At 39.3% G+C, this 13,145-nt stretch overlaps 2 protein-coding genes across 4 annotated transcripts in view; both read right to left on the bottom strand.

Moving 5' to 3' along the window:
* Positions 1-8,785, bottom strand: myoz2a (myozenin 2a). Of its 3 annotated transcripts, none has more exons than XM_016675253.1 (6): positions 8,299-8,785; positions 7,480-7,633; positions 6,629-6,795; positions 3,961-4,096; positions 1,610-1,793; positions 1-484 (listed from the first exon to the last, which is right to left on the bottom strand). In XM_016675253.1, exons 2-6 carry the CDS (start codon positions 7,559-7,561, stop codon positions 259-261), a joined length of 795 nt encoding a protein of 264 aa, XP_016530739.1. In that variant the 5' UTR covers positions 7,562-7,633; positions 8,299-8,785; the 3' UTR covers positions 1-258. The 3 variants fall into 3 exon arrangements, with proteins under 3 accessions (XP_016530739.1, XP_007560031.1, XP_016530738.1); XM_007559969.2 differs by having other exon boundaries at positions 7,480-7,572; positions 8,299-8,765; XM_016675252.1 differs by lacking the exon at positions 8,299-8,785 and adding an exon at positions 8,182-8,292 and having other exon boundaries at positions 7,480-7,572.
* A 166-nt stretch (positions 8,786-8,951) lies between these two features.
* Positions 8,952-13,145, bottom strand: part of synpo2a (synaptopodin 2a) — a 24,372-nt gene continuing 20,178 nt past the window's right edge. Inside the window, exon 6 of the mRNA XM_016675251.1 lies at positions 8,952-9,040. The gene's annotated coding sequence lies outside the window, so the exon portion shown is untranslated. The remainder of the gene's footprint in view (positions 9,041-13,145) is intronic.

Here is a 13,145-nt window from a genome sequence, read left to right as displayed (position 1 = left end):
CTTCTGTTGTATTTTTTGCCTCGCTTTATTTTGAGAAAAGCATTGTTGTGAACATTAATATACAATCTCACTTTATTCCAATACAGCTCCTTCTAAAGTTACATGGTTACACTTTACCTTTCCCACCATCTGTGTGATAGTTACCAACAGGAGGTTTTCTCTCAAGCTCCTGCTCTGAAACAAATGTCACCAAGCCCACAATAACCTTGGGTGAAGCTGCTACTTCCAAAGCCTCCCCTGTGATGTTTCTGCTTGGGTTCAAAGGTCTTCTGACTCAGGGATGAGTGTGGGCTCAAGGGAGACATTCGGGAGTGTGACTGAGCCACCGGTTGACACCCAGCCTAGAGCCGCTCTATTGAAGGATGGCCGGTTCAGAGCATAATCCCCCTGGAGAGCGGGGACCTCTGGGAACGTCTCCACCTGCAGCGCTGCGATGGGGTCGGGTCTCGGCGCCTTGCTGAAACCTCCAAAAGGGGTTGCCACCCTGGAGGTGACAGAGGGACGGTGTTAATGTTGGCTGCCATGTGCTAATGAGAGTCACTGCTGTGACATTTGAAGTTGTGTTACTAATTAAAGCCAGGATGTGACCAGGGGGGTGTTCTGCAAGTCTGCATTGGTTACAGAGAGGTACACAGCATGTTAGGTGTAGGCAGTGTTCTATATGATCAAATCGAAAAGGGCAAATTGTTACAAGAGGCAAAAGTTGCACTGTTTTAACTTATGAAATGCTAGACTTTGGAATGGAAATGTTTTGGATAATGATAGCACAATGCAAGATGTCCACAAGGAGTGAATTTGGAGAAATACGTCTGCTTTTTTAAGAAAAACATGATCGAAAATATTAAATCGCTAAACTGTATATATGTATATCACGTAATTGGATGTATTATTAGATGTTTTTGGTTTTATTGGAAAGCTTCCTTTTCTGTGAAAACAAATTACTTAAGGGCAAATTCTGCTGACACCTAGTGGGGAAGCTGCAGAATGCAAACAGGTGAAGCTTCATCCCGTATTTAGTTTTCAAGAAATTATTTATTATCGCTATGCAGTGTAAAGATTTTTCAAAAGATAATTAAAGGGGTTATGTAGAATATACTGACATCTGGTGGCAGCGTTTTAAAATGCATCCATCAAAGCATATTCATCTAATTTGTTATTGATAAATAAGCTATGTAATTAAATGCACCATGTGGGACTCTGCTGACTCCTAGTGGTGAAGTTGCAGATTGCATCCCTCTGAATGTGTGCTACATCCCCGAATAATTTTCTGGAAAATAAATAAATAAGTTCTTGATATATTAAGTATAAATTTGTAATCAATAAGTTAAAGAATTAACGCAACAGACTCATCACACCTACTAGTGAAGTAGACGGTGAATATGCAACAATTCACACTTAATTACCTACAAATAATAGATTTTGGAAACATATTGCAAAGATTTAGTCTAAAGAAATTGCCTAATGAAAAGAACAGTATGTGAAATCTGGCACATAGTGAGCTAAATATACTACACATGGTGGATTATGTAAAGCACTGGTAGACGTACGCATGGATTAGATTATGTAAATCATCCTTATTTCAGCTGGAGTACCTCCTGATGAGTGCTACCTGTTGAAGCTTTTGTATCCTGGCAGGTTTGTCTGGGGCTCCAGTTCCGGCATGCGGGAAACGAGCGTGTCAGCCAAAGCAGGGTCACTGATGATGGCCTGCTCCCAGGGCGAGTGGTATGACTTTGGCACAGCTGTACTGTTGAACTTCTCTGGAGGGATGTCCTTCAAAGGACCTCCATATCCTGAGCAGGTCATACAACACAGATATGAATTTTCTTCATTTTCTGTGTATTTTTTATCACTCATTTTCTTCTCACATGCTTTCGAAAAATCATACAAAGGAGGACAGAAGTTATTGTACAGTGGCTGGCAAAAGTAGCTTTAGTCCTTGAACTTTTGTCACAACCCACAAAACCTCATGTCACAGTCCTAGAATATTTGGGATTTGGTTTTCTTTTGTGTTTGTATTTTGATCCATTTCTTTGTGGTTTATTTACGTTCTGTTAACCTGGTAAAAACAACTCCCATGTCCTACATTTTCTTTTGTACAGAGGGTCTGGGCTGTCGGATATTGAGAAACAACTGCTTCTTGGACATGTGGGCTCTTTTGAAGTTTTAAATGTTACACAATTGCTAACGTTTGTACTTGACATATGTAATGCGCCAGCTTTACGCTATGAAGTTTAGCGGAAATTTCATGTGCTGCAAACAATCATCCCCTGCTGTGAAGAGAAAAGTGCTGAACTGAGTGAGGCATGTTCACTTCCACTACACTGTCATTGCTAAAACTGCAGGCAGAAAAACGATTTCTCGTTCACAAGTTCTCCTTCTGTTCTGCTGATTGGCCTGGTAGAAATTCCACCGGAGGAATCCAAGTAAATGGGAGAGAGCACAAGCAACAAAAAAATAAAACATAAAAGAAAAAAAAATTGTAAGAGGTTTTGTTTGAACAACATATCAACTAAAGATTCCTTGCAGACGGTGGAATGTGTAAAATGTTCACGTGGGCGTGTGATATTGCTGTTTTTGTTAAAGTTCACAGCAAAACAAACAAAGAGGCTGGGTTAAGCACGCATGTCTCCTCGCTTTGCACATGGATGTTGACGGGGAGAGGCCTTTCCAAAGCACTATCCTTCAAGCTCAGAGCTTCACTGAGGGGGGGCTCAGCCGTTATGTAATGTGCTGGGGGGGGTGGCGGGTTGTCTGTTCACCTCCTAACCTCATACAATGAACAATTCCCCCTCCTTTCCTGAGTTTATGTTTCACCCTGCAGGAAGCAGGAGGGAGCAAACAGAACTGAAGGGGAAGTTTACACATTTTAGGGGAGAATCCGTAACAAAGCACTGTGTTATTTTTATTTATTTATATATTTTTGAAGAATACTGTAGCTGAGGTCAAACATTTGGCTGATATTTTCTCTTGCACAGCCAGCTAATTGAAGAGAGAGAGAGAGAAACACGGATTTCTGAAGAAGAGTTTAATATTTATGACCGCAGTCTTATTAAGATCCTCCAAAGCTTCAAATTAAAACGAAACATGCACCTCCGTGGGAGCCGGAGGTGCTATTTTGAGACTTTTTAACCATCCGACACCGTTTGCACTTTGGCCCGGTTTCTGCAACAGCTGGAGTGACTTCATTCGGATACAGTAGGGATGGTGTCTGGTCCAGAAATAACTGGCCCTACCCCATCCCAGGATGCACTGATCCTTAACGCAGCGTTGGTTTTCTGTCAGCTGGACTAAACTTTAGGACATGAAGGGAGGATGTGGGCGCAATGCAGATGGTATCTGTGGCCGGAGAGGCAAACAGGAAACATGTCCTGTGGGGCAAAACTCAACAAATTTTTAAAAAGATGTTCAAGGCTGATAGGGAGGGGAGCGAGGTTAAGGACTATAAAACCGATGGACGAAGAAGGGAATGTGAGGGCGGAAAACAAAGCAGTGGAATGATAAAAAAAAAAAGTGTAATCATATTTTTGCCTGAGGGCGGCAGATTCCAGGCAAGAAGAAACTGTTTTGCTTTGTGATCAAAGCCTGCGTCAGGACAAACAATGAAAACGGTTGAATCCTTATCAAAACAGGGAACAGCCAGTACTCTGCGCACAGCACGTCCTCTAGGCGTCTCCACCCGAAGCAAAAGCTGCGTTGTACACTTAATGAATATGTAATAAAGAATTTAAATAACGTAAACGAAGCTTGTTCAAAGTTTATTTAGACTGAATTATGGAAATAAAGTAAATATTCTCAGCGGGCCGCTGGTTGCGAGAGAGAGAGAGAGCAGAGCAGAGCAGAGCAGAGCGATGGAACGGAGCTCGGCCAGACACTTTTAGCCACAGCGTATCAACAGCACATGATTCCACAGGGTCCTTGAAACACGTTGCAGTGCACTGTATCAGCAATGTTACTGACCCGGGGCGATGCTGTCCGGATTTGGCACCATTGTGGTATCTGATGCATTGGATGTCACTTGACAAGGCTGCTGGACACCCAAGTCATTCCCACCGCCGGTGGTGGGGTTGTACTCGGTCTGGAAAACTTCTTGGCTCTGTGAGAGAGATCAAAGAGATGGAAAAAAAGTTGATTTTTGCTCAAAGTCCTGACAGCCTATTTTCAAATTCTGGTGGAGACCAACATATTTTTAGTGTTTGTAAAAAAAATTCTTGGTATTTCAAAGACTATGTACCCTATACAAGGTTATAGGGCCTTTAAATGGGTCTGGCCCACAGCATCACTGTTCTTAGCATCCTTTGTACTTAGCAGTGGTTTTTTTTTTACCCCTTCTCCATCCTCCAGACTAGTGACCAGTTTGTATAATCAAGAAAAACAGACTCTTACTTACCCAAAAGTGAAAAGCAAATTGTTACATTGACTTGAATTATTATGGATGCCAGGGTGTAATGGTCTTAAAAACACCCATATCTCCATGGTAAAAGGTTGTTTTCTCTAACTGTTAGAGTCCAGCATGGGGTAATGAAGGAAATCAAAGTGTGTTAAAAGTTAGATTTGAGGTTTTCTCTGCACTAAACATACTGGACATGTTGTCTTGTGGATATATTTTCCACTTTTGATTGCTACTTTTTTTTTTTCTGGTAAGTAGATAAAATACATTTTTACAATTCTCTGCCAACTTTTTGACACGTTGTTTTCTTGGCTCGGGATGAATTATACTGCAGCGTAGGCTCTCGGCTTTCATCCATCGGAAAGATATTTATGATGATTTACTCTGGGACTTCCTCAGGAAATGTTGACAACTTGAAACAAAATGCCCCCATCGCCCAGAGCAATAAATAAAGCGAGAAGTGTGAGTCTTTCTTTTTAGTTCAACTTTAGGGGGTTAAAATCTTAGGTATAGGTGAAGCATAATAATTATCTTATTTACAAAATTCAAGGGGGCAAAGTGATGTATAAAAAGCTAACAGAGAGGAAAAAGGAAAAGGGAGGGAAACAAGAGCTCTAATATTTAATTAAGTGTTACAAAGAGAAACCTGGTGTGNGAAATCAAAGAAGAAAGTGCTCATTTTCATTTAGAACAAGCACATCCTAGAAGCAGGCACGACGGAGAAACGTATTCAAACTCATACCCCCTCATCATGGAAACAACACAAAGAAGTTCATATGATGCAGCTTTTAAGTTGAAGGCCATCGATCTGGCTGTACATAGAGCCGCTCGCTGCCCGTAAGCTCGGCGTGAACGAGTCCATGGTTCGGCGTTGGAGACGCAGGGCTGCGTCCTTAATAACAGATTTATTAAGGACCCAAGCCTCTGCTGTGTCCTTGTGGAAAACCGAGAGCGGCGGGGATACCAGCGGCTTACAGCCCTGTGCGACTTATATATGTACGTTTCCAGTTTTCTTTTTCTTTTTTACTTTGTGGGTGAGGCTTATAGTGAGGTGCGCTTTAAAGTCCGGAAAACATGGTAAATTAAGTTGTAACTAGTTTTAGGTGACTCTTGTTTCAGTGACTGCATGACATCACCATACGCAGGCCTGGCATAGTAATTTTATTATGGTCCTGTATTATAAAAATGATACAGTATTACTAAATCTTTTGACAAATATACAGTTGTAGAAAAACTCAAGTGGGAGTTCTAGACACCTAGTTGCTGTAATTTTCTGTCTTGCTGTTATTTTGAATGTTTTCTGCCTTTGGGACAGGGCTGTCAAGCAACAGATCCTCTAAAGAACAAAATTTAAAACTGCTTCAATACAAAGTTATTTCTTAACTCGTTCATATAGGTGGAGAAATTAGTCATGCTATAACTCAGTAGAATATAGCTAGCACATTCATTGTATGTTGTTTTTATTAAAATTGTAATGGATGTCTTCATTTATAATTATATTTCTACTTCCTTTGTTTACTCAGGTACCTAAGAAATGCTTTATCTTTGATGGAGAAAGAAAGGGAGCTGTAAAACAAAATTTAAAAGGACACACACAAAAAAAAAATCTAATACACTAATTACAACATTCACAAAAACATTATACACACACAAAATGTGATTTTCAGGTTTTCATCATTGCTTTCTTTCCTGTTTTTTTTTTTTTTTTAAAAAACTGTGGTTTATCTGCGAAGTGATTGTGACTTTTCTACATTTTTGCTGCAAAATAAGTTTTGCAATAAACTGAAGTCTAGGAGGGGTTAGGAGATCCTGAAGACATGCTAATCAGGATGACTTAAAAAAAATTGACACAAGTCTGGTTTCTTGAAAACCAGACTTGAAAACCAGTCAACAAACCCCATATTTGTTGACTCACCAACAAATATGGGGAATTTGCACTGTTCTGCTCCCATAGTATCTATTTTCCCACAGCAGCATCTATCTGCTACCCTTGCTAAACTCAATAATTAAGAGCTTGTGACTCAACCGTAAAAACTGTTTTTGCACATAAGCTTTTGTTTAAATTAAACAATCTGATGGCCACAGTTGGGATATTTTGTGGATTTGCATTCAGAGAAGCCATGCTGTGACTTCATCCACACTTTAAATTCAACTCTCTGTACCAACTCTGTATAATGTACATATTGGGGTGATTACAGTTCTATTACAGTTACACTTCTATTTGTGTTTTTCCCTTACATTTAGCTGGTTGTTGGTTTCATTTTGGATGCTCTCAAAAGTGTATTTTTCAGAGCGTCTCTGGCGCATTTTGAAAAGTCGGGAGCCCCGGTTGGAGGCGAGCGACAGCTCCTCCAGCATGATGTCTTTAGGAACACTCACTTTCTTCCCAAGGTCCATGTGTGCATCTGTGAGGGAGTGAGAGGAGACTATGTTAGATATTCTGTGCATTTGTGCACAAATGGTGATCACACCACTTTTGCCTGTTTATATGCAGGCAACAATAAGCAAAGATGTCTGTACCTCTTGAACTTTTTCTAATTTTTTAAATCAATGTATTTTATTAGGATTTTATTTTTCTAATGAGCACGCACAATGACATTTTTAGTTTATCGATTGGTTTCAATACGTTTGTTCTGTTTGTAGTTATTAGTAGTTCTTCATTGCCAAACGAAGACTATTTTTGCATGACATGCAACTGCTTCCAGAATGATGAATGAGATTTTTTTCTCCGCACGTCAACTCATGTCTGTCGCTTGTTTTGCAGTTAGCTCATGATCATGTAGATGTCACAAGCCTGCATCTAAATACGAGATCTATAATTTGCCAGAATAACTTTCAGCTGTCAGAAGCCTTCAGACTCCCCCCACCTCCCCCAACCCAGCAGAGCACAGTTGTCCTCCCCCTGGAATAACATGTTTGAATGACAAAGACAAAGGGATTATTTCTTGGGCCTATAAATGCATTGGCTTGTTTGTTTGTTTATAGTCAAAGCTCAACATGAGAGAGAAAGTAAATGGATAAAATGATCGGAATGCGAGGTAAAACCAAAAGAACGGACAGGTCAAGGTGAGGATGTATCAGATGGGTACCTTCCTGGCCTTGCACCTCTCTGCAGATTGCTGCCGCCTGCATTTTCCTCTCCCTGGTTGTCATGGTGGAAAACTGCGACATGATGGCTGCCCCTGGGAATTTGTTGCCGTGAGGCACAGAAAAGTCACAGGAGACACCTCACATCAGTACAAGCTCTTCAGATAAAAAAAAACAAAACAAAAAAAAAAAACGGGAGACCAAACAAGAGGCAATCTAGGCATTGATTGGCCAACATATAGCATCCACTGCACGCACAAAAACCCACCGAAGCAGACAGAATTTATTAGGGTGGTGAAAAGGGCAAAGTTAGCACATCCCTTTAAATAACCTTGGGTTGTTAAACGCCAAGCACATGCTCTTCAGATGTGGCAGCTGGCCGTGTCAGGCGTATCTGGGAATCAATATGTTTGAAATTGCCCGGGTGGCCTGATGTTGGGGACGTGGCTGGAGAACAAGGTGCTGTCACAGCTAACATGCGAGGCAGCGAATAAAATCAGCACAAAGTTTTACCCCAAGGTGCACGGCAACATGAGCAGCCATATAAAGTCACTTAAAACAAAGAAATTACTCATTGTTATTCATATTTCAAATTAAAAGGTGTAACCAATGAGTTTCACAAATTTTATTTTTAACAATCCTGAAAATGTGTCTAAGCAAACGTGAATATTTGCTAAAACTAACTGAGAAACACGGAGGAGTACCAGGAAAATCCAGTGGAAACAATTCCAAGTGGTGAGCAAGGTCGTGTTTGATCCAAAGCACAAGTGTCACATCAGAGGTGGGAAGCACACCTGCGGAGAGGCCCCTGTGATGCTTACCTGTCCTGAAGGCCCCTCAGGGGGTCGCCTCAAGTTGTGCCTGTCTCCTCGGGGTGGGAAGCCGGAAAGGTGAGAGGCTGCCGTAGAGTAGATCAGAGTGGGTGCTCGCGATCCCCGACACTGGAGTTCGTGGCGGGGAGGGGGGTTGAATCCTGACCTGACTGACTGTGTGACTGAGTAAGTGGGCAAGTGGGTGGGTGGGTGTCAGTTTGTCTGTTGTCATTGGTATTTGGTTCACAAGCTCTAAATTTAGACCCCTGCGCCAACTGCCTACTTTGCCCTCCTGTTAGCCAGCAGCAGCTCAGGATTGTGTGCACTGATTTATGAATGAGAGTAGCTTAAATAGTATTTTTGTTTTCGTTGAAACTTAAGTGGTATGTTTGTATTGAACAGAATTAATGAAATAATTAATGCAAAAATGGAAACAAAATTTGAACATGCCTTAAAAGTAGCTATGAACAATTAAAGCTCATTTCAGGATGACAAACCAAAACTGAATGTGTTTATTTTAAGCAAACATTTTTCCCTCATGTCACTTGGACATGTACCTTTTAACAAATCTTTTGAGTTCGGCTATCTTGGAAATGAAAACATAAAGTGTTCAGGCTCTTTCTGTGTGGGGTCGTGTTAAGCTATCAGGAGTCGGTGTTAGCCTTCATCTCAGTTTCATGGAAAATTTGTGGGCAGAACTGAAAAGTGTGTGAGCAAGGTGACTGACAAACCAAACTCTGTTGCGCCAGTTCTGTATGGAAGAACGGGACAAAATTCTTACCTACTATTGTAATATGCTTGAAGAAGAATATCCAAAACTTTTAACCAAAGTCAGACAGTTTAAAGGCAGTTCAACAAGATATTGAAATATAAACTTCTGACTTTGAAATCAAAACAAAAAAAAAAAACCCTAAAATTTTTGTACTGCAAATAATGCACACATTTCACAACAGTAAATGTAGAAAAGTACAACAATCTCTGGAAATGTTTATATTATTTTCTGACATTTAGCAAATATAAATTGCCTTGATAATCATTGCAGACCTACAACTGCAAAGGTTTTGTCTGATTTAACAACAGACAGTGAGAATCGGTTGTGTCCCCCTAGGGAGTGCATGTGGTTTTAGCTGTGTCTGTTGTGCAGTAGTGTTTTGCCAACATGGGGCATAACTGACATACTGGACATGCACTTAAAAACACGTCGCTCAAAAGAATTAAAACAAAATTAGCTGTAATCTTCCACAATAGTTCCTGAAAAGCGAAAATCTGTTGGGAATGTGGTCTTGAAAGTTTGTTTTAAATGCAGTTATGGAAAAAAAAAGTCACTCATTTGTCTTAAATTACCACCACTATGTTTTTATTAACCTATATAAGTCTTACCTATATATACTTTATTTATTACTATAAGAGACATGAGGAAGGATGACTGAGTTTTCACCTCAGAGCAACAGGATTATTCTATGTACTGCCATCTTAAACATTTCCTAATTTGCTGGTGCTGCTTTGTATGGCACTTGCTCACATTCCATTTCGACAAAAGGCGAATCATTTCCCAGATCTAAATTGCTAAGGGAAATTTCTGTTTATAGTCTCCCCTTATTCTGTTATCTCTCGTTCTCTAATGGCCCAGCTACAGTAGGTTGACCCTGTTTTTACATAACCAGCGGTCACCATGGAAATGAGTCCTGCTCCCCCAACCCCCACCGCGCTGTACGTGGAGCAACTCTTATTAAAAGAAATCCTTCTGGGAAGGTGCAGCAAGCAACAAGTGGCCCAAAGCAAATTTCTTTTCGGCTTGGAGTGAAACGCAAAGAACACAAACACAAATAATTACAGGTTGCGAAACAGTGCTACTTAGCTGTGTTTATTTTGTTAAAAAACAAAAAAACAAAAAAAAAAACACGTCAGAAAGTATGTTTCAGTATCAAACAGCACTATGAATTATGGCTATTATTTGAAAGCAACCTGTGCCGTCACAACCTCCCCACCCACGATAATGGGAAAAGGTAAAGATGTGCACAAAACCCCTTAAAATAAACATTTTTAATGAAAACTTCCCCATAGTTGCCAAATGAATTGCTGATTAAAAATTCCCCAATCAATGTGTAAAAAGTAAGGTATATATTCCTGTGACAGGACTGAATTTGTCAAAGAGATTAAATATGTATGTATTTTTTTACATTTTGTATTTCTGCCACTGAATAAAGGTTCCCAAATGTAACTCCAATTATGTTACCGCAATAGAGGAAGAGTTATTTTAGAGGTTTTTACACATCTTTATAAGAAGGAAGCATAAATCATCAATCAGATAAGCTGTAGCGAAACAAAACACCAAGTGAAAACAACAAGTGACCAGTGAGATAAATCCTACTCATGTTACTGGCATTGCCCAGAGAGAATCACGTCAAAACAACATTTAGCCTATGCAGAAAACACACAACCACACTTTAGTTTTTGGAGATGATTATGAATTTTTTTAACAAAGCACACCCCGCACACAGTTTTCATAAAACCTTTTCACAGTGAACCTGTTACCTAAGCAAAGTTTTCGATCCAACTCTTAATGCCAACTTAAAAGTCCATTGCCTCTCTAAATACTCTAGTTGATTTATTCCATTTGCTACAAACTCCAAAGGAGCCTTTACTTGTTTTTTTCCCCAATTAATTAATGAAAACAGTTGGGCAGTCATCAAATCCTCTTACGCTCATTTAGGCCACATGTTAAAGCATACCGCTCCAAAAAAAAGAAGAAGAAGAAAAAAGCCTCTTCTCGTTTGTTGGTTACTTGACATATCTGCCTCCAGCTAACCGTATTATGGTGCTAACCTCTTCTCGAGTTACAAGCGCTCATTTCAAACACATACCTGATCGCAAAATGACATGATGATGTCTGCCAGTGGAGAAATCTAGCCAACTCTTCACTTTCTCCTCAAGTTTTGTGTTTCAAACACTAATCAAAATGACCAATCAGAAATTCACAAACACTTCAAGAACCACCACACATATAAAAGGTTGACAGCAAAATGGGGGTGAGTTGCAGATGCATAAAATACAACACAATTTTTAAAGAAAAAAAAAAAAAGAAAGATAAATGGGCTATAGATTATTTTCCTTATTTTTTTAGCCTCATGTCTTTTCTTAAAAACATCAAACAGAAGAAATCGCTGAGAGGGATTCCTTCATTTACTGGTTGAAATCTTAGTTGGGGCCTTTGCGTAAAGTTTGTATCAAACAGTATCAAACAGCACTATGAATTATGACTACTAGTAGCCATAATTCATATGGCTATTAAGTGAAAGTAAGCCTGCATGTCCAGGCTTACTTGGGCTTTTGTTCTGGTTTGGTCTCACATTACAGACTGAAGCATGTTAGGGTAATTATCGACATAAAAACTACTCAAATCATTGAATATTTATCAAATCCTGCGGCCTCACCTTACTACACCTAAGATAGTGTACATATAATCTAATAATCTAATCTCCATGCAGCATGGCAGCTCGGATATAAAAAAAATCCGACATATAAAAGAATGCATATGAATGTTGCAAAAATTAATCATTAATGACATTACTTACATGTTACGCTATGCAGAAACTCTGTCTGCATTGATACATTCTCTCATGTTGAATACTGGAAGCGGCTCCAACGGTAAGGCAATCCAACCTATTATCTGAGTAATTCAGCTAATACCTATTAGACCATAATTGTACATTCATAGACTGTGTTTAAAGGATTGGACCTTCATCCCAAGATGGTCAAGTAAACATTTTGCATGAAAAAAAAGAAAGAAAAGAAAACACAAACACACACAGTAGAATACATGAACACATAATGTAATTAATGTGAAGGCATTTTATGTTTCACAAAATGTGTTGAATTTCTTTAGATTAACATCCATCTAAGAAAAGTTTTTAGACATGGAAATGTATCCAACAAGAAACAGATATGACTGTGTGTGGAGGGTTCAGTGGTGGACTGACAAACTGTGGTGTACCCCTCCTCTCACCTACTGAATGCTTTGAGACCCAACCGCAACCCTGAAGAGGAGTAAGCAGATCCTTAAGGGTGAAGGAAAAGTCTGAAATTTCAACACTGAAAACATGAATCAACAATAAAAGATCTTTAGTGTGGAGATAACTCATCATTTCTGGACCCAAGAGAATGTTGAATTTGTCCTGCGCAAACTCAAGTGGAACGAGTTAAAACTAACAAACACTGAAAATTAGCTGTTGTGGTTATTTAATTATGCTGGCAACACACAGTTATTGACATCTTTTCTAATTTCTCATGCATATATCAATTTGTCCTAATCATCCTAATCATCTTCTATAACAAAGCTTAATGTAGCCGATTGATGTCCATCCTCACTCGTATATCCCTTCTAAACAACATACTCATTCCTTCAACAAGGTACATTTCTTAAATATTACTGGCCCTCCTGGTAAAGATGAAAAAGCTTGAAAAATAAGTTAATCTTTAATTGTGGTCGCATAACCTCACAAATATATTTGTTTGTTTTTTCTTTTTACACAATCATCGGCGCAATAGTTCACTGCAGAACTAATAATTTATAGAAGAACTGTAAGTGAAGCATCTTCTTGATTTATAATTTCCTTTTTTTAAAAAGTTGATCAGTGTCTAGGAACTTTTCATTTGTAATTTACAGAATCTTGTATAACGGTATTTAAAAACTGCCTTTACTGTATTTATCCAGTTGTCTCTTATTTTAAAATGACAGAAAAGCAAACCTGAAAAGAATCTGGAAACCAAGCACTTTCTTTTACTGCATTGTATATGTACCGTATTTTCCGCACTATAAGGCGCATCTTCAATGAATGGCCTATTTTAGGACTTTT

The sequence above is a fragment of the Poecilia formosa genome, unplaced genomic scaffold, assembly GCF_000485575.1.
Source record: "Poecilia formosa unplaced genomic scaffold, Poecilia_formosa-5.1.2 Scaffold111, whole genome shotgun sequence".
Lineage (NCBI taxonomy): Eukaryota > Metazoa > Chordata > Actinopteri > Cyprinodontiformes > Poeciliidae > Poecilia > Poecilia formosa.
Note: the sequence above shows the minus strand (reverse complement) of the source record. Positions and strands in the feature narration are given on the sequence as shown.

Excerpts from the sequence above, each read along its gene's own strand:
- myoz2a (XM_016675253.1), bottom strand. The coding sequence starts at position 7,561 with ATGTCGCAGTTTTCCACCATGACAACCAGGGAGAGGAAAATGCAGGCG. Across the intron at positions 4,097-6,628 it reads AAACCAACAACCAGCTAAAT|AGCCAAGAAGTTTTCCAGAC; the intron begins GTAAGGGAAAAA and ends TCTCTCTCACAG. Across the intron at positions 1,794-3,960 it reads TCCGGACAGCATCGCCCCGG|GATATGGAGGTCCTTTGAAG; the intron begins GTCAGTAACATT and ends TGACCTGCTCAG.